This window comes from Phocoena sinus, chromosome 2, assembly GCF_008692025.1.
Source record: "Phocoena sinus isolate mPhoSin1 chromosome 2, mPhoSin1.pri, whole genome shotgun sequence".
NCBI lineage: Eukaryota > Metazoa > Chordata > Mammalia > Artiodactyla > Phocoenidae > Phocoena > Phocoena sinus.
Genome location: NC_045764.1, coordinates 143530030 through 143556347, shown reverse-complemented (window position 1 = coordinate 143556347; position 26318 = coordinate 143530030). Strand labels below are relative to the sequence as shown.

Sequence of the window (26318 nt, the reverse complement as noted above, 5' to 3'; positions counted from 1 at the left end):
CCTCTAACGTTTCATACAACAGTTAAATCTTGATTATTTATGTTAAAAGAGAGGACATATTATCTAAAAGCAAGAAAAATCACTTACATTTCGCTTTGGGATACAATTAATCAGATAAATACAAACACACACATAAGCCCACAAATCCACCCCCCAACACTCTCCTCTCCCCTTGGCCCTCTCCTGGCTGCCTAAAATATAAAAGAATGAAGACTCTAAAATGGGCAACAGAAAGCAATCACCAAGAGTTGCTCTATCTGAAAATTCTATCTTCAAACACCCAAGACTCTGGAGAATTGTTTTGGCAGTAAGGGTAAACAATAAAATTACTCAAGGAAGCTAAGGAATCTCCCTTTCTGGAGATCTTTCAAAGCAATGGAGATAACCATCTACCTTGGATTAGCTTTGTTACTTTCACTTACTGCTATCATTTACCCCACATGAAAACAGTTTCTACATATCTATTCTAGCATTAATATTCTTCCATTTCATTGTTTAAATAATACCAATTCTTTTAACCTATTCTCAGAAATTTCTATATTTCAACCAACTTCATGACTTTTTCCTGAACACTTTTAAAGATTTCTTCTTTTCCCCTAAACTGTACAGTCAAATTGACTATTCAGATATGGAACTTAATAGTATTGAGTATGAGGAGATTATACCAGTTTCCAGTACATCTATCCACTGACTCGAAATTCGAATGTTCATTTAGGAAATCTTTGCTTAAGTAGGGATGGGTTGTCTTTCCTTTTTCTTTTTTTCTTTTTAAATTTAAGGACATAAAATTCAGATCTCTGAGCTTTGGTTTTCAGTGGACTAGGTTAAACTGCATTTATTAAAAATAACGAGAAGCTCATGAAACACCCTGAACAGTAATTAATCGTTAAAAAATTGCATTACAAATTAAAAAGAAATTCTAGACAAGCATACAAGCAAAGATAGTTGAGAGAGATGGCAGAGCAAAAACCTTAGCCCTAAATATAAGACAATGGAAAAATATCATTGAAATGACTACTATTCAATCAAGTACAAAAGCTTCATGATTTTTTTTTCTCTGGACAAAACTGAAATGAGTTTGGTGAGCAAGAAAAAGACCCAAATATGAAGGCAGAATACCTGGGTCCTAGTTTTGACTTGATCACTTACTAGCTCCACTCTATAAAATGAGTGGGTTTGACTTGGATATTATTTCTCAAACTTTCCTTAGTGATCCATTAAAAATGTGTATTTTTAAATTTCTCAACCCAGTATATACACCCCTATTTGAAATAAAAATTTATAAATACTTACATGCAATATAATATACCTTAATATCTTCTATTTTTTTCTAGTTCTTAAAAAAATTACTGGTTGGGCTTCCCTGGTGGCGTAGTGATTGAGAGTCCGCCTGACGATGCAGGGGACACGGGTTCGTGCCCCGGTCCGGGAAGATCCCACATGCTGCAGAGCAGCTAGGCCCGTGAGCCATGGCCGCTGAGCCTGCGCGTCCGGAGCCTGTGCTCCGCAACAGGAAAGGCCACAGCAGTGAGAGGCCTGCGTACCGCCAAAAAAAAAAATTACTGGTTGATAGGATGGCTAAAATTAAAAAGACATATTGGTATAATAACAAATAGAAGCAAGAATGTAGAGAAACTGTAACCCTCTCATGCTGCTGATGAAAAGGTAAAATAGTGCAGGTACTGGGGAAAATATGGCAGTTCCTCAATAAGTTAAAACACAATTACTATTTGATCCAGCAATTCCACTCCTAGGTATATACTCCAAAGAATTGAAAACAGATGTTTAAACAAAAATTATATGTGAATATTTGCAACAGCACTATTCACAATAGCTAAAAGGTAGAAACAACCCAAACATTCCACCAACAGATGAATGGATAAACAAAACATGGTATTTCCATACAGTGGAATATTATTCAGCTATAAAAAGGAATGAAGTAATGGTTCATACTACAACACAGATGAACCCTGAAGACATTATGCTATGTGAAAAGAAACCAGTTACAAAAAGCCACATACTGTATGATTCAGTTAGATGAAATGTCCCAAATAAACAAATACACAGAAAGTAGATTAGGGTGGTCAGGAGTTAGGGGGAGAAGAGAATAGAGAGTGAATGCTTAGGGGTCCAGAGTTTCTTTCTGAGGTAATGGAAACACTCTACATAATGGTGATGGCTGCACAATCTTGTGAATGTACTAAAACCTCATGAATTGTACACTTTAAAAGAGTGAATTTTATGGTATAGTAAAGCTGTCATTTTAAAAAATGAAATAAAAAATTACTGGTTAAGATCCACAAACTAATTTCATGGACTAAAAGGTTAGATGATCTCTGGTAGCTTCTGGTCCTTACAAAAGTTAAATTTTAGTCAAACTTACAATGTGCAACATGTTTATATATGTGTTTTCACTTGGTCCTCAAGAAAATACAGAAACTGAGGCTCAGGAAACTTAAGTAACTTGTCAAAGGTCAATAGCAAGTGAAGGTAAAAAGTATTTAAACTCTACATTTGACTCCAGGCATCCCTGTACCGATATGCAGTGATATCACGCATTTCTGAACATAAAATGATTCAAGTCTTTGCAAGGGGAAAAAGTTAAAACCTATTAATACTTAATAGGTAGAATGAAGTTTTGATACATTGTGTCAAAGACTAAATGGTACAGCAGTTAATTATTTTTCAGTAGCATTATGCATATTTAATAACCAAACATTACATGACTATACACATATTCTAATGAATTTTTTAATCTTTATTTTAGGTTAGTTCTAATTTTAGCAATCTGAACAAATCAAAAAATCGTCAAATGTCCCAACATTTTAAACATAATACCAATGGGTCTAATCATTTCATTTCCAGAAAAAAAAAATTTCTCAAAGAACGGCTAATAAAGTTTGGAAATATCTATAGCAGTTGAGCAAAAATTTAATAGCAAGAATAATTAACTTCTCAGAAATGTATGAACTCAAGGTTTATTGGCACTGGAATTTTGTTTGTTGCCTTTAAATAAACTTTATTTTAAAAGCCAATCTTAAAAAAAGTTTATCACAATCCAGCAAAATTCCAGCATTTCCCACAGTCAATCAAAAGTCAAATAACATCAGAAACAAATGTGGAAGAAATATTTTATTTTATAACATCAAACAGAAGAATACTCTTGACTTAAAAGTCTGAATATTCAGAGACACCTGGCAAAAAATATGTAGATACTAATACTGAAACATGGTATTATTAATATTACGAAAATATTTTATTCATCCTAGTTTTCTTCCCCTTGGTGTGTCTTTTTTATTTCTTAACACTAGTAGCATCTGGTGTAAATCAGAAATCCCCTAATCATAAATTTCAAGAATCTCCTTATTAGCCACAAAACAGATAGCTCACCATGGTTGTGTGATGGGTGGGTGTGTATGCCTTTCCTAAGGTCTCTTCAAAAGTGTGATAATCATACAGTGACATCCATGATAGACAGCAATGTTTCCTAGTTTATTCCCTTTAAATATTCTGTCTACTATATTTACTTGTCCACAATCCTGGCCCAAAATTACTTATCTTTGACTATAAAAATCAATCAAACAATGAATTCTATAATCTAAAGACATCTGAAGATGATCCTACTCTACCTCATCCTACCTGCATTCTGCTCTTTTCTCAGAATTTTTCTCACAGGGTAGCTTGCTTTACTTACGAAAGAGAACAAGACAATGATATTGTATTTGTAGCAAAGCAAGTTTGAATAACTCGTGCCAATTTTACAGAAAGCCTCCCTAATATATCAAAATTCTTATAATTTATACTACTAATATTAATTATTCATTTGAAATTTCCACATCACTATTTTCTAATTTTCAATAAGATTCTAACTGCTTTTAAATAAGAAGATTCAGTTTATCCTTTCTGAATATTTTCTATTAATTCCATCCCTGCATTTTTATTATTATACAGTGCCGAATTTATAAATATGTTCATTAAAAACCACCACCCAGATAATTAAAGTATCTAACCTTTCCAATCACATTTTCAATTCTTTAAGGAGAATTTCCTCTACTCACAGATAAATGATGATGTATCATTTGGAAACTGAAGGCTCCCTCTCAAAGAAATAAATCAGTTGCCCCATCCTTCCCTCATTTAAAACAAGGTTGCTGTTTCTGGCTGTGAAAAAGGCTGAGAAGTTGTCTCCTGGCATGTGTATATTAATCAAAACACTGGCAGGGAGACTCATACAACTTTAAGGGAGTACTGTTGTAGTCTGATGTGTTAGCAAATTATAAACAGGAAAAAAAATGTCTGATACAAAGCTAATATACTTCATTTTAAAATGAAAACTTAAAACTGAGTATATCCAAAAACTGAAGATTTGACTGACAATAACAACCTTATAACTTTTCATGTTTCCTACACTTAACACATTTGTGTTGAATGTTACTAAAATTAAATCTATCACTTATTTCTCAAAATATGAAATATTCTCCTAACCAAGAAATGACTTACAGATACCTGGTACTACATTTCAAATTACTTTAAAATAAAATATAATAAACAGCCTTACGTTCAAAGATTGCACAAAGATAACTTTTAAAACCACACTGGATTGCAAGTTGGAAGAAAATATATCTGTACTTTAATCTATAGTTGTAGAAAAATTAACCAAGCAGCATACAAAAAGAAATAGGAAAAAGCAAAAAATTTAAGTGAAATGGTCTTCGGTTTTCTGTGGTTAGGTAAAAAAAAAAAAAAAATTCCCTAAGTGAATCTGGCTTAAGCTGTATTTGTTTCCTCATGGAGATTACACGAATATTGTCTATTAGATGGACTTTTATGCCTCATACAATTAAAGCAAATGGACAAATACATTAATCTTAAAAGAAATTTAAACGGAAACCCAGAAGACTCAATCCAGGCTTGGGTTGGATATGTTACAATGTAAGCTTTCTCCAAGTCACAGAGAATATTTACAGAATATTTTAATATAAAATAATGGAGTGGTAGGAGATGAAGGCCAATAAGAGGCAATTGGGAATGAAACAATTTTACTCTAACAAAACTCTTAGGAAAAAAGAGCATAAAATTCCTTCATATAAATGTATTTTTAAAAATATGTAGTCTTTCTGTTTTCACTATAATGCCTTTCATCTGAAGGCATTTAGCATACTTCACTATGACTGAACATACCTATGATTTCTTTTTTTTTTTAAGTGGGATCTTCCCGGACCAGGGCACGAACTCGTTTCCCCTGCATCGGCAGGCGGACTCTCAACCATTGCGCCACCAGGGAAGCCCCGATCCTCTTATCTTTTTTTTTTTTTTATTTTGGCGGTACGCGGGCCCCTGACTGTTGTGGCCCCTCCCGTTGCGGAGCACAGGCTCCAGACGCGCAGGCTCAGCGGCCATGGCTCATGGGCCCAGCCGCTCCGCGGCATGTGGGATCTTCCCGGACCAGGGCACGAACCCGTGTCCCCTGCATCGGCAGGTGGACTCTCAACCACTGCGCCACCAGGGAAGCCCCCCATACCTATGATTTCTTAAGTCACAGAGAAGTGTGCACACTGCTTTCTGTCAAGAAATGTGGATCCTTAGTAAATGTATAGCAAAGAAAAGAAGCAGATGTTGTGATAAAGTAGAAACTGTTCTAGACTAGATTTAGTATGTATGGTGTATATACCATATATAGTATATATGGCACCTTTATATAGATTTAATATATATGGTATACTATATACAGAGAGAGAATACATATGGTACCTTTGAGTAAATCAGAAAAAGGTGTTCCACTCTTGGTAGCCAAAGCTCTGGTCTAGTGAGTGAAGAGCAGGCTGGATATCAGTCTCCACTCAAACCCTCTGTTCTTTGCAGTACCTCAACTGCATGTTCAGATTAGGCAAATTTAAACTTGGCCCTACCACTTGCATGGAGTCTTACACAAGTGATTTAACTGAGGTTCAATTTCTTTTTCTGTAATGGATATTACAGAGCCCTGTTAACAGGACCACTCTGGGTACTAAACAGAAAGCTGTTTGCTACAGCATCTAGTACAGGATTCAATAGACACTTAAATAAATGGCAAAACAACGACGAAAACCCTCTCCTTCCATAGAAAAGTGAAGTGTCTCTCTTTTCACATCTATGAATAATAAACCACTAAGAAATAAAATACTTCCTTTCAGTTAGCCTGGTTTTAAGGGAACACAAGTTAATGTATATCACTGACACTAGTTCAGGAATCTCTCCTGTGTGTGTGTAGGAAGAGAGGGCAGTTAAGTTCAATTATGAAATATTTTAAGTTTGGAAACACACATTCGACATCAATTTCTCTTATAGATTCATAATGCCTATTAGATTATAAAGGCTACAAGAAGTACTGTAATAAGAAGCTGTTTAACTTATTTAACCCACTGTTCTCGAAATTTATTTGATCACAGAATTCTTTTTTATTTATATCTATTAATATCTCATGTCACTAGTTTTTTTGTTTTCTTCACAAAATGAAATTTGGAAATAGTATAGGATTATGCCATAGGAATAGCACCAGTTCTTCTCATTAACAGCCATTAATTAAAGAAAATCAAATCAATGTTAAGCTACATATATTAATTTCATTACTATTTTACTAACCTTAAGGAAATCAGAAATTCAAAATCTGAAAACTACTTTTCAGGAATTTTGATATAAAAGTTTGAGTTTGAAATAAAACGTGAATTTCAAGGCTTTAAAAGTTAGGCCTCATACGTAAATTTTTAATTCAAAGATTAGATATAAAAATTATGTTGTAGTGACTGAACACTTAGGATATGTGCTTTAGCTCTACCTGGCTAACAGTAAACAATGGTCATATGGCCTTTCCAAGAAAGGAACTGATCTTGGTCTGAGTTCAAATTGCTATTACTTACATTCTCTTATATCCCTCCTCCGTCCTATACACATTTATGTCACGGCAAGAGAAACAAAAGCAAAACATTTTCTATTATTCTACTGTTTTTACTTACCTAATATTTTCACAGCATAATGAGGACTTTCTAAGATAATTCCTTCCTCTGTATCAAATATAGGGTTATCTATTCCAGTTTTTGGAGGAATTTGGGCTAGTTTCTTAAGTCTCATGGAAGAATTAAGGTCAAGTTCTTGTTTTTTCCCTTCTTCCTCTCGCCTACGCCTCATGTCCTCCTGTTGTTGCCGAATACGTTCCAACTGTGCACTTCGACGTACTGGCATCATCCTGGTGCCCAAATCTCCAGGGCAGTCAACAGCCATCTCTCGGTGCTTCTGATGTTCCTCTGGTGATGCAAGATCAACATTTTTTACTTCGTTGTCTGATTCCTCAGTAACATGCCCATTCATATGGGATGTTGTCATGGTTATCTATAAAAACCCGTACCACTTTTTATAATTCAATTTTTCCTATAAAGCCAATCTCTTGATTCTGTAGTATAAAATCCATGTTACTTCAAAAAAAAAAAAAAAACTTCTCACATCACATAATAATGCTATGAAAATGTATCCATGAAGGAAATCTAAGGGGAAAGATGGGGAAAAAAAGTATAAGAATTACAATATAAAAGTAGATTTTTTTACATAGTCCACTTCCAATCTCTATCTCTACACAATATAGAAAATATCTCATAAGTATATAATATTATCTTGCTATATAGATTAAATATTTTCCTTTCATTTTATAGATCTGAGGAAAACAAGGTGTTTCAAGAAAAAAAAGTACCCTCTCAAGTTTAATTTTACAGCTAAGAAAAATGATGTATTAGAAAGTTTAGCACAGCAAGAAAATAAGAAGGTTCTGGGTACTAGTTTAGTAGAGAATGAGATATTTAAGGTGTAAAAGTATTTTAATCATCTTTACAGTTGTCTCAACACAATCCTTTATGCTCAATTAACATACATGAGATTGAAATCCCTTCCTAGTTAACTGCTAAAGAACCTGGCATACAACAAGCCATGTTGCTGACTCGACATAAAGGCAGCACTGTGGGAGACAATTCACTTTTCGGAGTTTATGAGATGAAGAAGATACCCAATGAAAAAGAAATTTTAATTAGCAGCTAAGGCATCTACAGGATAAAACTACCTTAAGTGAGAAAAAGACTATGTCAGTTATCAGTCTTTATAACTGGTGGCAGTAAAAAAAGAATTAGGGTTAGTTCTTTCAGAGGATTCATTTAGAGAAAATGGTAGTATCTTTTACCACTCAAAAATGTTTTAAAGTCACACTATACAGCAAACAAGAACATATTGGACTTGGAGACCAGAAGACTGAATTTTAATTCTGGCTCTGCTCCTTCCTCTAGCTTTATGATTTAAGACTAGTTTCTCTCTCTGAACCTTAGATTCCTTTGGAAAATTTATTCATAGAATTGTTCTGAGTTTTTTTTTTTTTAAAGATTTTTTTGATGTGGACCATTTTTAAAGTCTTTTATTGAATTTGTTACAATATTGCTTGTTTTATGTTTTGTTTTCTTGGCCGCGAGCATGTGGGATCTTAGCTCCCCAACCAGGGATTGAACCCGCACCCCCTGCATTGGAAGGCGAAGTCTTAACGACCAGACCACCAGGGAAGTCCTCTGTTCTGAGTTTTAAATGAGATAAAGTTTTAGAACTAAAAACTATTTATACTTATATTAATTCTTAGTATTAATTTGATTCTCCTATTTTAAAAATCCTTCAACATATTTTAGACAAGAAAAATATTTTACTGGATGACAATGGCTTTTCATCAAGCCATTTCTTGGGCATAAATAGGCAGATTATTTATATATGTGCAAACCCACACATTAAATCTAATTAGTCTTCTTTTGCTCAAGACTTTAAAAATATTTACAATAATAAACCTACTACCTCCTTGAGTTGAGTAGCACTCCAGTTAATAGGCTGGTTAGAGAACATGCCAACTAAGCAAAAGCTGAGTTTTCAGACGATATTCCTAATGCCAGCCAGTCTTCTCTCAAGCAAACATCTTGTCACAGACTGCTTAACACAAACCCTCCTAGACTACCAGGAAAACCACTAGACAAATAATCAGGAAAATAGATGCAAGCTACATGAGCCACTAGAATTACATTTTCACAAGAACTCTGGTAGATTTTTCTGTCTTCCACCCAAATTATAGCTCTGATTTTTTATAATTATGCGATCTACATAGAAATACCTTATTTATCATTAAATTGCCTTCTTTTTCATTAAAACGAGAGCTATTAGAATTATGTTAGATAGGGACTTCCCTGGTGGCGCAGTGGTTAAGAATCTGCCTGCCAACACAGGGGACACGAGTTTGAGCCCTGGTCTGGGAAGATCCCACATGCCTGCGGAGCAACTAAGCCAGCGTGCCACAACTACTGAGTCTGCGCTCTAGAGCCCACGAGCCACAACTACTGAGCCTGCGTGCTGCACCTACTGAAGCTCGCGAGCCTAGAGCCCATGCTCCGCAACAAGAGAAGCCACTCAGTGAGAAGCCTGTGCACCGCAACAAAGAGTAGCCCCCACTCGCTGCAACCAGAGAAAGCCCGTGTGCAGCAATGAAGACCCAATGCAGCCAAAAATAAAATAAATAAATTTATATATCAAAAAAATTATGCTAGATAATTCTTGTTTTATAATATTGATTATATGCAAATGCAAATTTATCTTATTTAATATTTTCATTACAAGTAAGCAGAAATTTACGTAGGAGTTACTGTAGTGCTGTTTAATTTTAAAAATTTAGGAGTATATGTACTTCCAGAAAATTAAAACTCTCAACTTTCTCTACTTACAACATTTATGGGATATTAAAAATCAAACTTAATCATGAGTATTTTTTATTTACATATATGCTGGTCTACAAAAATTATGATTTGAAATTAAAACTTAGCTTAAAAATTATAAGATTGTGTCCATATTCACTGTACTAAATCATGGAGGTGGAAATTACAATCATGCAAGAGAAACTAGGCCAGGTGATCTCAGTCAGAGTTCTCATGCTTGGACTATAATCATGCTTGTCTATCTGGATCTAGTCTTTTACCCTCAGAAAAATTTCTGCAACCTGATATTAATTCACTTAAATCTCCATTTTGGTCACATCTCCCTTAGCGTGTTCATAGTCCACTGGCCGAGACAGCAAAGAAAATGAATGATTATTCTTCTCAGTTGATTTCTCCTCATTAGATTCTAAATTTGTTAAAAACGGGTCATTCATGTCTTATTTTTATACCTTCCCTGTACTTAACACAATACATGTCATATAGGAAATGCCCATTAAGTATTTGTTCAACTGAACTTAGAAATGTTATAAATTCAGATGATGGGCTCTAAAATTTAGTCTGTGATAGTCATAGCAAACCCTCAAAACATAAGGACACATTTCTTCCAGCAGCATTTCAAAAAACAACTAAAAATTAGCCAGATAGAACAGTCTGTTCCAGGCAGAGGGAAACACAAGACCAAAAGGAAGGAAGAACGTGAGAATATGGCATTTGCATAAAGTAGAATGGAATGCAAAATGGCTGGATGGGACAGTGGGAGCATGTCATACATGAATAATGATAAAACTAGAAAGGCAAGCAGGGGGCCAGTTGGAGAAGAGTAACAGATGAAAACTTTGACCTTTATCCTGAAAGTAGTAAGAATCATCATAGGATTTAAAGCAGGGACTAACATGATCACACTCACTTTTAGAGAAATATCACTCTGGTAGAAGACTAGAGGATAGACTGAAGGGTGGCAATGAGACCAGTTTGAGGGCAACTGTAAGAAATGGGGCCCTGGGCTTCCCTGGTGGCGCAGTGGTTGAGAATCCGCCTGCCAATGCAGGGGACACAGGTTCAAGCCCTGGTCCGGGAAGATCCCACAGGCCGCGGAGCAACTAAGCACATGCACCACACTACTGAGCCTGTACTCTAGAGCCCACGAGCCACAACTACTGAGCCCACGTGCCACAACTACTGAAGCCCATGTGCCTAGAGCCCATGCTCCACAGCAGGAGAAGCCACCACAGTGAGAAGCCCGTGCACCACAAGGAAGAGTAGCCCCCGCTCGCTGCAACTAGAGAAAACCAGCACACAGCAACAAATATCCAATGCAGAAGAAAGAAAGGAAAGAAAGGAAAGAAAGGAAAAAAAGAAAGAAAGAAAGAAAGAAAGAAATGGGGTCCTGAACTAATTTAAGACAGTGAGAATGAAGAAAAGTTATATTAAAGAAGCATGTAGTTACAGAATTCCTAAAACTTGGTGTTTATATTTCATATAGCAGGGCAAAAAGGAGAGAAGGAAGTAGTAACACTAGAAGAAGTAGTAGTAGTAGTAGTAGTAACAACAACTACAACATTTACTGAGCACATAATTCTATGCCAGACACTACTGCAAGCACTTCACATAGTATTCACTCATTTAATCCTCACTAAAACTCTAAAAGTAGGTCCAGATATGCCTGTTTTATAAATGAGGAATGGGGACTGAAGTAGGCCTTGAAGACAGGATGAAGGAAAAAGAAAGAGGCCATATGAACTAAAGACAAAAAATTAAAGGTATGGGAAAAGTACAAACAAACCTAGTTGAACTATAGCAGTCAGTTTGTATAAGAGAATACTGGCTAGAAAATTTGACTGGGTCCAACTTATGAAAGGTCTTAAATATAAGTCCTTAATCTCAAGGCAGTAAGAAAGCCGTCAAAGAATTAGAAAAAAGGGGTGATCTGAACATAAATTTAGTTGAGCACTTACCCCTGGCTAGGTACTGGGGCTACAGAGACAGGATCCCTGCCCATTAGTTTATCTACCAAAATGTCTCACAGAGATCTAGAAATTAATGTGTCCATAATTAAACTCATATTTCCCTTTAATCCCCTCTATTCTCCTTGATCCTTTTCCTCCATTCTCAATTCTAATCAATGCCACTATATCTACCCAGTTACCCAAGACCGCACAAGGTTTAAGAGTACAGGCTCCAGAACCCGGCTGCCTAGGATCTAATCCTTGCCTATTTTCCTTTTAAGTCTCAGCTCAAATACATCCTCTTCTGGATTTCCATAATTTCCCAAACTGGGTATGTGCCTCCTCTGAAATCCCACAATCCCTATCACATCTCTGATCAAACTCGACTACAGCTATTTGTATCTCTGTCTGTCTGCCCCAGACTAGAAACGCTTGGAAGTCAGGAACCGTGCCGACCCATCTCTGGATCCGTGACACTGCCTAGTATATAAGACCAAGCAAACTGGAGGCTTCAGAATATGAACCCAGGCAGTGTGACTTCATGGCCACTATCTTTGGGTCACAAGGTGGACAGCAATGTCATTAAATAAGATGAAGAATTCGACAGAAGGGGAGATAAAGGGCATTACGGGTTTAGTTTTAGACACAATTTCAAGGTGATTATACGTCATACAGGTAAATGATCTAATCAGCAAGGATCTGTCTTATTGATCTCTATAGCCCTGATAACTAGTTAAGGGATAAACGCCTAATTAACCATATAAGCAAATTACTCCTGTGTTCAGAACATCTGATGGCTTTCATATTGCCTAGAGAACAGAGTCGAAACTCACAAGGTAAATCCAAACTTTCTAACTGTATCTTTTACTACTTTCCTGTACAAGCCTTCTAAGTTAGCTTCCTCATTTGTGCCTGCCTATCCCATATCTTTCTCTTCCTGCCCAAATGTCTTACGAACTAAGAAATAAGAACTGCTTTTCCTTTCATCTTCTGCTTTCAAGGTCTACCACAAATCACTATTCCTTCAAGAAATATTTCCAGATCACCCCAGTTAAATAATGATCTCACCATACCAACACTCCTAAAGACTTCATAATGCTCACAAGTTAATTCATGAGGTCCATGACAGATTCTTCCAGAATCAAAGAAACATTATGCTGTGTCCCACAGTTTTGGCATTAAAGATCATTATAATTTTTAAACAGGCAAACCATGAATATTCTAGCTCATTTATGTAGTCATCACATAACAATAAACAATGAAAGAGAACCAGTCCAAAGGAATTATTCTGTCACTCTGGGGCGGGGGGGGGGGGGGGGGGGGGGGGGGGCCGGACGGACACGGGACGGGACCCTACAGTCCTTTGCTTGACAATTTGGAGTTGGAGGCTGGTAAATAACTGAACTAGAGAATTACCTCCTTATATGTAAATGAAAGACTGACTTATGCAGACAATGCAGTTACAAGCTGCTGGTCCTAAGAATATTCCTCTCATCTCAATACTCTAATTATAAATAAATTGTTTTTAAAATGCCTCAGGGCTTCCCTAGTGGTGCAGTGGTTGAGAGTCCACCTGCTGATGCAGGGGACACGGGTTCGTGCCCTGGCCCGGGAAGATCCCACATGCCGCAGAGCGGCTGGGCCCGTGAGCCATGGCCACTGAGCCTGCGCGTCCGGAGCCTGTGCTCCGCAACGGGAGAGGCCACAACAGTGAGAGGCCCGCGTACCTCAAAATAAATAAATAAATAAAAATGCCTCAAAGGCCCACATTTCAAATCCTAATCAAAGTCCCAGCTTATTATACCCACACCCCCATGGGAAAAAAAAAAGAAAGAAAAATTTTAAAAACAAAGCAAAACTCTTTACACATTCCACAAAAGAAGAAAATGAATTTTCAGGCTCGTAGGCCAAAGCTATTTCAATGTTAACTTTGAACTAGTGGAGAGAAAGGGCTCTGCTTATGTGAATTGAATACAGAAGAAGGGGGTAAAAAGAAGCTAAATAAGCTTCAATAAGTACAAATGATTGAGACTGGGGGGCCTGAAATAGCCTGAGGGATACAGGCCCACTGAAAACTCCACACCAAGAAACAAAACGATTCGTGTGAGAGCTGGGAAACATGAACTGTTAGCAGGAAGACCAGTTTCTATATAATCAGTATCCTAACTTTTAGGCAAAGGGATATGTAAAACATATACTTCATATGAAAACAGTCGGTCTACACTAGCATTTAGAACTCTAGATTTTTTTTTTCAATTCATCCTTCCTCCCCTTCTCCCAGGAGTAATGCCCTTTGACCAGCAGCTGGGAAGTCTCATTTTAAGTGATCAGCATTCCTCTGACATTCTAAGAAGTTGCACTATTTGTTTCCATAGAAACAGCTTTGTCAGCTAACACAAAATTCAGGCCAAGAATAGTGAAAAGAACTTACATTATGCAAATTGGAAAGTCCTTGTCTACTATCCTTAGTTCTTCTCTGATTTTTCACAGAACTCAGACTAACTTTCTTACTCTGTAAAACAGAAAAGAGACAATTAATCAAGTGTAAAAGTCTGTAGTGTCTTTTAGAGGGAGGGAATGGCAGAAAAAAGTTAATTCAATATGATATCCAATTCTGTTTTCAGATGACTAGGGTTTCTCGGTATAAAGCAATAAAAATGTACACACACCCATCTCTAATGAACATCAATTAAAATCAATATAAATTACCTGAAGTCAATGATAAGAAAGAGGTAAACATAACTGGTTTAAAAGCTTTTAAAAAAAGCACAAGACCCTTTTGTAGATGATTTTTAATGACTTTTTTTTGATCTCTAGGTTAGGCTCAAACAAAAATGCAGTTTTTGTTTTTTTTCTTTAACTACAACTTCTGGATCCATTTTAAACCTTATAAATAGTTTCATAAAGTCAAGAAAATGAGAAGTTTAGGATCCAAAAAGATTCAAAAAGAATGTGACAGACAAGAACCACAGTTAATTCAGAGGGGGGAATGTTGATGCTACATTGAAGACCAAGATAGAAGAGGATCCTGTCCTAATGGGAGATTACATTCTGATAGAGTAAAAGATAATAAAAAGCAAATACACAATAAGATGAATTCAGAGAAAGAATTATAAAGAAAGTAAAACAGGGTTATACAATAGACAGTGATGTTTGGAAGGGGCAACATTAGATAAGATGGTCAGGGAAGGCCTATTTTAGGAGATGATAATTAAGCTGAGACTTGAATGATTAAAAAAAAAAAAAAAAAGTCAGTTGTGGGAAGATCCAGAAATAAAGGGTTCCAGATTGAGGGAACAGTAAGTACATTACTTTCTGGATGTCACCAGAATCTCAATTTCAATATATCCCAAACTGACCTGAACTTCTTCCCTACTATTGCTAATTACAGCACTATCTCCAAGATCTTCCTCAAGCCTTATTATCCAATCAGTTGCAAAGATCTGTTGATACCACAAGGTTTTTAGGATCCACTGAAAAAGTGGCAGAATAGCCACCCCAGAATATGCCACTAAAAGATACTGTTAAGAAAATGAGAAGGCAAGCTATAAAAAGGGAGAAATATTTGCAAAATACTTATATTCACTATAAATACTCTTATAACTCAGAAAGTCAAATAATACAATTGTTAAAAAGAGGCAAGAAATTTGACCACCAAAGATATACAAATGGCAAAAAATAAACATTTGGAAAGATATTCAACACCATCAATCATTAGGGAAAATGCTAATTAAAACCACGAGATACCAGCATAAGGATAGACAGAAATCTGTGGAATAGAATTAAGAGACCAGAAATAAACTCTAACATTTACAGGCAATTGATTATCAACAAGGGTGTCAAGACAATTAAATAGGAAAAAAACAGTCTCTTAAATGGTGCCAGGACAACTAGATATCCAGACATCCACATGCAAAAGAATTAGGTTGCACTCTTACCTCACACCATATACAAAAATTAACTCAAAATGAATCAAAAACACACATGTAAGAATTCTATAAAACTCTTAGAAGAAAATAAAGGCATAAATAAATCTTCATGACCTTTGATTACGCAATGGTATCTTAAGACAGGACATCAAAAGCACAAGCAACAAAAGGAAAATAAATAAATTAGACATGATCAAAACTTAAAACCTTGTGCTTCAAAGGACACCATCAAGAAGTGAAGAGGCAATGCACACAATGGGAGAAAATGTTTGCAAATCATTTATCTGATGGGGGACATGTGTAGAATATGTAACAAATGCTTACAACTCTATAATAAAAAGACAAATAGTCTGATTTTAAAGTGGGAAGAGGACCTGAATAGACAGCTCCCCAAAGAAAATATACAAATGGCTTTATTAAATAGGTGCATAAAAAGATTTTTAACATTTTTAGCCATCAGAGAAAAGCAAATCAAAACCATGAGACACCACAACACCCACTAGGATGGCTAGAATCAAAAAGACAAGTGCTGATAAGGAGATGGAGAAACTGAAACTCTCATACACTTCTGTTGGGAATGTCAAATGGTGCAGCCACACTGTAAAATAGTCTGGCAATTCCTCAAAAGGCTAAACACAGAGTAATTCCACTCCTAGGTATACGACCAAGAGAAATGAAATATATGTCCAAACAAAAACCTTGTACAAAAATGTTTACAGCAGCATTATTAATATAAAAGTGGGGGAAAAAAATCCAAATGTCCATCAACCGATAAATAAAATGTTGTATATCCAAAATGAAATATTATTGGGCAATTAAAAGAAAGTACTGATACATGCTACAACATTGATGAACTTTAAAAACAGAATTGAAAGAAGCCTGTCACAAAGGACCACATACTGTATAATTCCAGTTATGAAATATCCAGAATAGGCAAATCTAGAGAGACAGAAAGTAAATTAGTGATTGCCTTCGGCTGATGGGGTGGGGTGGGGGGATTATGGCTAAGGGGGGTACACGTTTCTTTTGAGGGGTGACGAAAAGACTAAAATTGGTTGTGGTAATGGTCGCACAGTTCTGAATATACTAAAAGTTACTGAATTGTACACTTGAAGTGGATGAATTGTACATGGTATGTGAATTATAACTCAATAAAGCTGTTTAAAAAAACACAATGAATGGGGAGGGGGAAGGGTGAGCTTTGACAGGGTGAGAGAGAGTCATGGACATATACACACTAACAAACGTAGTAAGGTAGATAGCTAGGGGGAAGCACCCGCAAGGCACAGGATATTAGCTCGGTGCTTTGTGACAGCCTGGAGGGGTGGGATAGGGAGAGTGGGAGGGAGGGAGACGCAAGAGGGAAGACATATGGGAACATATGTATATGTATAAGTGATTCACTTTGTTATAAAACAGAAACTAACACACCATTGTAAAGCAATTATACACCAATAAAGATGTTTAAAAAAAAAACACAATGAAATACCATTACAAACACAGTAAAATGGCTAAAATTTAAAAGACTGACAATACTAAGCTTTGGAGAGGATGTGGAGAAACTGAAACCCTAATACAGGTGAGAACATGAAATGGTAGTCAGTTTGACAGTTTCTTAAAAAGCTAAACATACACTTATGATATAACTCACTGATTCCATATGAGAAATACATATTTTTAGTTGTAAAAAAAACACAAAGGTTTATATGGAATATTCATAGAAGCATTATTAATAATGATAGCTTAAAATTGGGTACTATCCAAATGTCCTTCAGCTGGTAAATGGATAAATTAAAAAAACAGAATACTATTCAGTAATAAAAAAGAAAGAACTACTGATATATGCAACAACATGGGTGGCCTCAAAAACATAATGCCAGACACAGGAGTACATACTGTATGACTTCTATTTGTAATGAAATTTCTAGGAAAGGCAAAATTAGTGCTGTTAGAGAAAGCGGTTTGGTGGTTTCCTGGAGCTGTGGATGGGAGCAGAAACTAGCTATAAAAGGAGACAAGGGAATTTTTTTATGGGATTGGAAGTGTAATGAAACTAGATTTCAGTGATATCTACGCGATATAAATTTAATGAAACTCAAACTGTACCTGTAAAACATGTGAATTTTATGGAATGTAAATTATACCTCGATAAAGTTGTTTTCAAAATTCATCAAATTGAACACTTAAAATTATTAAATTTTAATGTAAGTTACACCTATTGAGCTGATTTTAAATTACACATTTAAAATTGCAACTTATTACATGTAAATTATATCTCAACAAAACCAATTTTAAAAGAAGACCAAGTCATATACTGACATCACATTAAAAAAACCTATTTACTCAATAAATGTTTAACTCAGTGCAAAAATTTGTTTCCAACAATGAATGCCCCACACATCATCTTCACAGAGAAGAAATTTAGCTATATCTAAAACTAAGTAAATACAAGTCAAAACTCAAATAGAGTTGACCCTTGAACGACACGGGTATAGGGACGCCAACCCTCTGTGCAGTGGAAGATGTATAACCTACAGGCAGTTCTCCGTATAGGTGATTCCTCCATATCCGCAGTTCTGCACTCATGGATTCAACAAACCATGAATCCTGTAATACTATAGTATTTACTACTGAAAAAAATCCACCTGTATGTGGACCTGCACAGTACAAACCCATGTTGTTCAAGCGTCAACTGTATTTGGGCTAGTCATGAAAAGTACTAGCTCAGAAATTACTAGTGACAACAATTTAAGCAAAAATATATAAGCTCACCAAAGATTTAATTGAAAAACTAGTTTTTTCAATTATTCCTTATGGAGAACTAAACAGTATATTTTTAAAATAAAAATAATATATTTGAAGTAAACTGAATTCAATAGGTAACAATGTAAATTTTTTTAAGCTGCAAAACAGATTTATACAACTGACAAACCAAGCCCCTTAACTTAAGAAAAAGACCAAATGCAAATGTCCTGGGCTTATTTTTTAATGTAACAGTCTGACAAGTCCTATAATAATGGCATTTCTAAAATTCTACTTAGTTTATGGTTTAGGTTTCAGATAAACGTACCTTTATTTATCATCCAGATAACTGCATGCCAAAGAAGCCACTGCTATACTCACAGCTTTAAAACTATTTATATATTTAGAATGTAGTATGTCAGATAAATTTGTATAGAATGGAAGCAAAATTCCTTCATTTGAAAAAAATCCTCAAAGTAGAAATCAAATGAGTAAATATTTCAAAGGGAAGTAGGGGTAACATATAACTTAAAGCCACATAAGTCATCTGCTCTCACAGACAAAAAAAAAAGAATGGTATGATTCCTGCTCAGTGTAACTGGATATCAATAAGGCCATGTCAATAGCTTAGAAGACACATCTTTCTCAGATGAAAACTTTCAGAGACTTAGCAGCTTTGAACATAACTGGCAAAAGTTGTATATAAAACATATCTGCAACAGAAAGATTTTCAAGTTCCTATTCTCACCCTGTAATTTTAGGCCATATGATTGCCTTAAGACAAAAATAAAAATAAGACAACATGGAAAAATTAGCCGGAAAAATAATGCTGCATTTATCGTTTGTTAAACATCTATATCCTAAAATATTCATTTACCAGTTTATCAAACATTTATTTATAAATATCACCTTGACTCTTCTTAAAACATTTTTGGATTACAGTGGCTCTCCATCAAGGGTGATTTTGCCTTCCACCTGTCCCCACCAGGAGAATTTTGACAATGTCTAGACATATTTTTTATTGTCGGGACTGGGTTGAGGGGTGCTACTGGCATCTACTTAGCAGAGGCCAGAAATGTTGCTAAACATGCACAGGATAGCGTCCCCACCCCCAAAGAATTATCCAGTCCAAAATATGACAGTAATGCCAAAGTTGAGAGACCCTGAGTTAAACCAAGCAATCACTAACCCAAAATTGAGGTATTCACTCATTCAATAATTTTCAGTAAGCTTCTCACACTTCCAAGACAAAACTTTAAACAGTCAAGCTCCCTTGCTAATAACCACTTAGAATATTTTCACTGATTGTTAGATTATTTTCACTGATTGTGTTTCAACTCTTTTTCAAGTACAGTACTGTGGGTTTCCAAATAAACTGCGGCTGAGAGATGCTTAAATATCATCTAGTATTTTTCAAAATGTTCAGGAAAGGATTTATTTCAAGAGTCATCTTGGCAGTGGATGGAAAGAGCAGAAGCTCATTTTTGTCATTCTTTTTAAGGTTCAAGGAATAAAAGTTCTGTTAACTTAAATGTTTAAATAATAAAACCTTTAATCTCATGAATTACTCTTACTTTACAAATCATAAAGTAAGGTCCAGAAAAATTTAAGTCACTTGACAAAGTGGCAGAGATCAATAAATCTAGAAATTCAACAAGGTAACGATCGCCAACAGAATAGCAACAGAGTAAATGGAATAAAAACTAGTACCAAATAAATTGCCCTGTATTGCATACCAGAACCTGAGTGGGAAAGCAAATACAATTTCAATAACATATTCCAGCATATGATACATTCCCCCCCACCCCACACCAGCATCAAATGATTACCATCTGGCCAGAGACTAAACATGCATATAAAATGATATTTACATTAAGAGCGGCCCAAACAAGACTAAAAAAGTGTTTAGACAAAACATTTAATGCTCAAGCTAGTATTATTTACTGATTCTCTCTGTGTCATGAACATTGGGCTACCAAACTTTATATAGTTAATCCTCAAACAGTTCTACAAGTTTAAGTACTACTGTTATCCCCAATGACAAAAGGGAAGACAAATTTAAAGAAGCAAAGTATTTTGCCCAAAGAGCACCTCAACATAAATATTCAACAGCTGTAACGTGCACTTTTATGTATATGGTTTCAAGTCCTTCGTATCATATAATCCTTACAACATCCTTATGTGGTATTTTACAGAGGCCAAAAGTACAACGATTATTTAAATGGTTTTGAGTAGCAGTGATGGTGATAGCGGTTAGTATTAATAGAAGTAGAAGCAGTAGCACTTCTTGCCAGGCAGGGTGCCAAAAATTTCACATATATTATTCACATTCAATCCTTCCAACTCCTCAAAGTTATCCTCAAGTTTACAGATGTGGAAAACTAGTATGAAGAGGTTAAGTTGCTTCCCAAGGTCATAAATCTAAATGACAGAGCCAAGACTCATACCAAGTCTGTATGACTTCAGAATAGAAGCTCTTCACTCCTGCCATTACTTTTATCTAGTCTTATCCAATACAAAGAGGAAAGAAAGAAAACTTCTATTGATTATTCTCAGTTTGAACCTTCCTTCACTTTGTCCATAGAGAGTCTCTCTTTTAACCAATGAACTTCTATGAAAATCACACTTGCAGATCCAGATACCTAATAGCCTCCTCTTGCTTTTTTATGCCTAAAACTTAGCTTTGGCCATAATTATTCCCAGGGACCAATGGGACTACTTAAAGAACAATCATTCACCATGTTTCTTTACAAATCTGGATAGTATCCTGTTATAGTAGTACCTTGCAATATTAAGAACTATTGGAGGGGACTTCCCTGGTGGCGCAGTGGCTAAGAATCTGCCTGCCAATGCAGGGGACACGGGTTCGATCCCTGGTCTGGGAAGATCCCACATGCCACGGAGCAACTAAGCCCGTGTGTCACAACTACTGAGCCTGCACTCTGGAGCCCGCGAGCCACAACTACTGAAGCCCGTGCGCCTAGAGCCCGTGCTCCGCAACGAGAAGCCACAGCAACGAGAAGCCACAGCAACGAGAAGCCACAGCAACGAGAAGCCCGTGCAGCACAACGAAGAGTAGCTCCCACTCCCTGCAACTAGAGACAGCCCATGCGCAGCAACGAAGACCAACGCAGCCAAAAATAAATATAAATAAAATAAATAAGTTTAAAAAAAAAACTGTTGGAGGAACAAGAAATCATTTTGCTAACCAGATGATAATAAGCCCCCTATATATTATGTAATATTCTGCAGAGAAAAGTATTTTTTTTTCAATTCAGTGGGGAAATTCTCCATTTGCTTATATCAAACACAAAATAGAAGATATGGTGGTCTTTGGAGATATTCAAGACCACACACCCATAGTAGGAATTGGTTAAAAGCCAAACAGTATCAAAGATATCAAATGGTTGGTTACTTGAACTGCCCCATTATCACCTTCAACAACTTGGTAATGAAAGATTAAATGCATCCAAAAGGTTAAGTAAAGCTTCTGAAAAAGGCACTAAGACAAAAGTTAACTTACAACATTTTCAAACTGACTAGAAACGGATTTTTAAACTTGTGGGATAAAATTACTTGCAATATGGCTTTTCAGTAATATTGCTACCGATCAACAATATATATGGCCTAGTTGGAGAACAAGAACAGTCTCTGATAAGGAACAGAGCCAGTGTAAGAGATAGAAGATAAAGCCAGAACTGACTCTAAATGCAAGCTAAATTGTTTGAATTTTCTCCTGCAAGCAATGGGAGACTATGGGTTTCTGAGTTTTAAAAGAATCAAAAAAAGGTTTTTTAGGAAGTTAAATCTTCTCTACACTGTAACCAGAGTTGACTAGGAGAAATGTAAGTAGAGAAGCCAATAGAGACAATGTTTTAACACTTATGCATGGGAGGATAAAGGAAATAGGAGAAGAAAGGAAAAGGGATAATTTCAAACAATGCTGATAACAAAGGATGATTTGACAGGCTTTGGAGACCAGGAACCAAATACAATTCTAAAATACTGAGCATGACAATTGAACCTGGCAGAAAGTATGGGACCTTAAAATAGGAAAATTCAGAGAATAAAGTTTCTCTTCCTGGAAGTGAGAGAAAGAGGAGGGGGAAGATTAGAAAGATGATAAATTCCATTTTAAAAGTATTGCATTTAAAGTGGGAATTCTGTCAGGCTGTTAACTGCTAGTCAGGGAACCAAAGGCTAGAAATGAAAATTTGTAAGTGATTTCATATTCACATCTTGCATTTGTAAAGCTTTTCAGTTTCCACAGTAATCCAAGCACATTATCTCATTTGATCTCCACAGGTGCCCTGAAAGGTAAGCAGGTCAGATATCCCCATTTTCCAGAAGATATGCAAGCACTGCAAGTTAAGTCAGAGCTAGAAGTACTAGAATAGGAACTAAAATCCAGATGAGTGAAACTTTATGTGGATCCATAGTGCTAAGTTAGCTGTATTTCTGTAAGACTACATACTGACTACAGGCTTCCTTTCAAAAATCACATAATTACATCATTCTTTTACCTTTACAATATGATTATAGAAAATTCATCTTTTCTCCTCAACTGAGTGCTTCATAAAATGAAGTTTAATCTGGTAATTAATTTCACTGTTACATGTGTTTAGAGACTACAAAGTTACTGTAGTACCAGATTGCGGCAGCATAACATCTATTGCTCAGTTTCTAAATAGTCAAGCAGCAGAAGTAGTCAAGTGGAGAAACAGTAGAAAATGCAAGTGAATTTTCCAACCTATTTGAAAAGTGAAACTAAGCTACCAATATCCCAACTTCTCAGTAACATTTTAAAAATGTTATTCTCTACTCTGGATTGTTCCAATTTCAGTATGTCCTGCCATAGTGAGCCAAATGTCCTGTCTTGCCAACTGTTTTGATAATAAAATATTAATGTATAGCTTGAAAAATGAATACCATAAAAATACAATAGACCAGATGCTGTTAGATAAATTAGCTATCCCCATGGGGTCAAATTTAAGTACTGAAAATTATAACCTTAATACCCCTAAATATGTTAGTAACTAATTATACCAACTCCCATCAATTCTCCTTCCATAATATCTCACATATACCTCCTTCAGCTTCTCTCTTCTCATACTACTACCTTAAATCTCGGTGTCTCTGGGCATCAAACTGAAGTCTGTTTGACTCTGGCACTTAACAACTACTCTGTAGAGCACATTTCAAACTTCTTAGCCTGGAATATGGCTCCCCTTGACTTAGTCCAGAATACTTTTCCCACTTTATTTCTCCCTCCTCTGTCTTCCGTATCAAACTAAAGGTGACCCTTGAACAACACGGCTTTGAATTGCACAGATCCACTTATATGCAGATTTTTTTCAGTAGTAAATGCTACATTATAACACAAGCTGAGGTTGGTTGAATCCACAGATACGGAGGGCAGGTTATAAATTATACTCAGATTTTTGACTGGGCAGAGGGGTTTGCCCCTAAGCCCCAAGTTGTTCAAGGGTCAGCTGTACTTGCCATTTCCAGTACAAGCCCTGCAATTTCTTTCCTCTGCAACTTTGACTTATTCTTTCTCATACCTGGGGGAAAAGTCCTTTTTGTTCAATTCTTTATCTGTCATAATTTTCCTCTTCCATTAAATATCTTATGAAATCTTCCTTAATTCTGCCTGTTCCCATCCACAACCAACCCTACCCTTCTAGGGTACTTAATCTATGCCTCTGCTGTAGCATTTATTTATACATTTCCCTCTCCCCATAAATTATATTTCACTTTTTAGTTAAGTCACTAATATATCCCCATACTACCTGGTAGATGATTCAATTTACTTTTTTTTTTTTTTTTGCGGTACGCAGGCCTCTCACTGTTGTGGCCTCTCATTGCGGAGCACAGGCTCCGGACACGCAGGCTCAGTGGCCATGGCTCACGGGCCCAGCTGCTCCGCGGCATGTGGGATCTTCCCGGACCGGGGCAAGAACCTGCGTCCCCTGCATCGGCAGGCTTACTCTCAACCACTGCGCCACCAGGGAAGCCCGGTTCTAGAACTTTTGAAAGGGTTTTGTTGCTTCTGCTAATTTTTATGTACTTTAAGAAGGTAGTTGTAATTTTTAAAGTTTCTATCTTTTTTTCTTTCAAAAAAGTATTATCTGTGTGTTTTTTCTCCCAAATTATGAAAGTAACACTTTTTTTGTCAATATTTTGTAAGATATCCAAATTGTACAGAAGACAGACCTGAGATGTCTATTATCCTTACTTTTCAGAGATAGTAAGTGAAAACAGTATTGCATATATTCTTCCAGATTTTTTGTTAGTAATTTTATAAACGTATTTTTATGTGCATTTATAAAAATGGGATGATATATAAACACCATTTGGAAACCTAATTTATTCACTTGCCTTTGTCCCATGTTAGTTGATATAGGGCTTCATGCTCTAGTAACCACATTAAAAAATTTTTGAAAGAAACAGGTGACATTCCTTTTCTTTTTTTTTTTTAGCTGCGCTGCATGGCTTGCAGGATCTCAGTTTCCTGACCAGGGATTGAGCCCAGGCCATAGCAGTGAAAGCCTGAAATCCTAACCATTAGACCACCAGGGGACTCCCTTAATAGTATATTCTATTCAACACAATGTCTAAAAAAAATTACCATCTCTACATGTATTAAATACAAAAAATAATGAGATGTTTTACATTTATTTTTTCCCCCACACTGAGTCTTCAAAGTATAGTGTGTATTTTATACTGATGGCACATCTCAATTAGAATGATAAACTTTCATTGGAAATACTTGATCTGTATTTAGAGTTTTTAAAATTTACAGTTGAAAAAGCAGAGTAACATATCCCAGTTTTTCCAAACATACTTTATAGGATAAATTTCTAGAAAAGGAATTGATAGTGAAGGTTTATTTAAAATTTTTGGTATTTTTGTGGTAGAGGCCACAAAATTGAGAGGACCGCGTACCGCAAAAAAAAAAAAAAGAGCTCTAGAACCATCAGGCAAAGAAAAGGAATCAAAATATTATTCCCAAGGCCCTAAACAATTTTATAAACAATGCAACAATAAATAAGAATTTCTAAATGAAGCACTTAAGCAATCCTTAGGATCATGACTCTTTGGAAGTCAGGATTTCCTCTGCCACATAAAAATGCATACATTACATCTTTAATTTAAAAATGAGAGGAAACCAGTTTACCAATGGCATAAGAACATTAGTTTTAAGAAAAATTCCAAAAGCGACCACTAATACTTTACAATATAGTAAGTCAAGTTCATCTTTCATCATATTAATAATGCATAATCACAAACTCAAAGAATCCTAATTACCAAACTCACATGGCTATTGTTTTGCCTTCTACATGCCTATTTCTATGGCTATTTTATATAGATTTTCTCCTTCCCCTTTAATCTTAGGTGTCAATCCTTTAGTCAATTACTTTCCCTGAAACACATGTGTCACAAGTTGCAGGTCTCTAAAAATATATTGTAAGAGATACTAAATTTTGACCTCAAGTGATGTATAGCTTACTAGAGAACAAAAAATATACTCCAAACGTCAGCAAATTAGTAGATGATTACCTCTACCTAGATGACTTATTGGTATACAATTCAACAAATGGCCATTAAAAAAAAAAAAAGGAATTTGCCTTGTCATTGAAGAAATACCATTTCAGAGTTATTAGAACAAGAACATTAAGCAAAATTAATAATCAATAGAGAATATTTTCAGAACCAGAAGTAGAGTTGTGTCATCAAAACAGGAAAGGAGGGCTTCCCTGGTGGCGCAGTGGTTGAGAGTCCGCCTGCCGATGCAAGGGACGCGGGTTCTTGCCCCAGACTGGGAAGATCCCACATGCCGCAGAGTGGCTGGGCCCATGAGCCATGGCCGCTGAGCCTGCGCGGCCGGAGCCTGTGCTCCGCAACGGGAGAGGCCACAACAGTGAGAGGCCCGTGTACCGCAA

The 26318-nt window shown here is 36.0% G+C and overlaps 1 protein-coding gene across 4 annotated transcripts in view; it reads right to left on the bottom strand.

Annotated features, from left to right (window-relative positions):
• Positions 1-26318, bottom strand: part of MPP5 (membrane palmitoylated protein 5) — a 102789-nt gene that overhangs the window by 59206 nt on the left and 17265 nt on the right. For 3 of the 4 annotated variants that reach the window (XM_032620838.1, XM_032620847.1, XM_032620858.1), the window contains exons 2-3: positions 14133-14213; positions 6993-7517 (exon numbers count right to left, since the gene is read on the bottom strand). In XM_032620838.1, the coding sequence (XP_032476729.1) occupies positions 6993-7359 (367 nt within the window). In that variant the 5' untranslated portion in view covers positions 7360-7517; positions 14133-14213. Of the gene's footprint in view, positions 1-4058; positions 4699-6992; positions 7518-14132; positions 14214-26318 lie in introns of those variants that run through there. The other variant, XM_032620866.1, reaches the window with a different exon arrangement.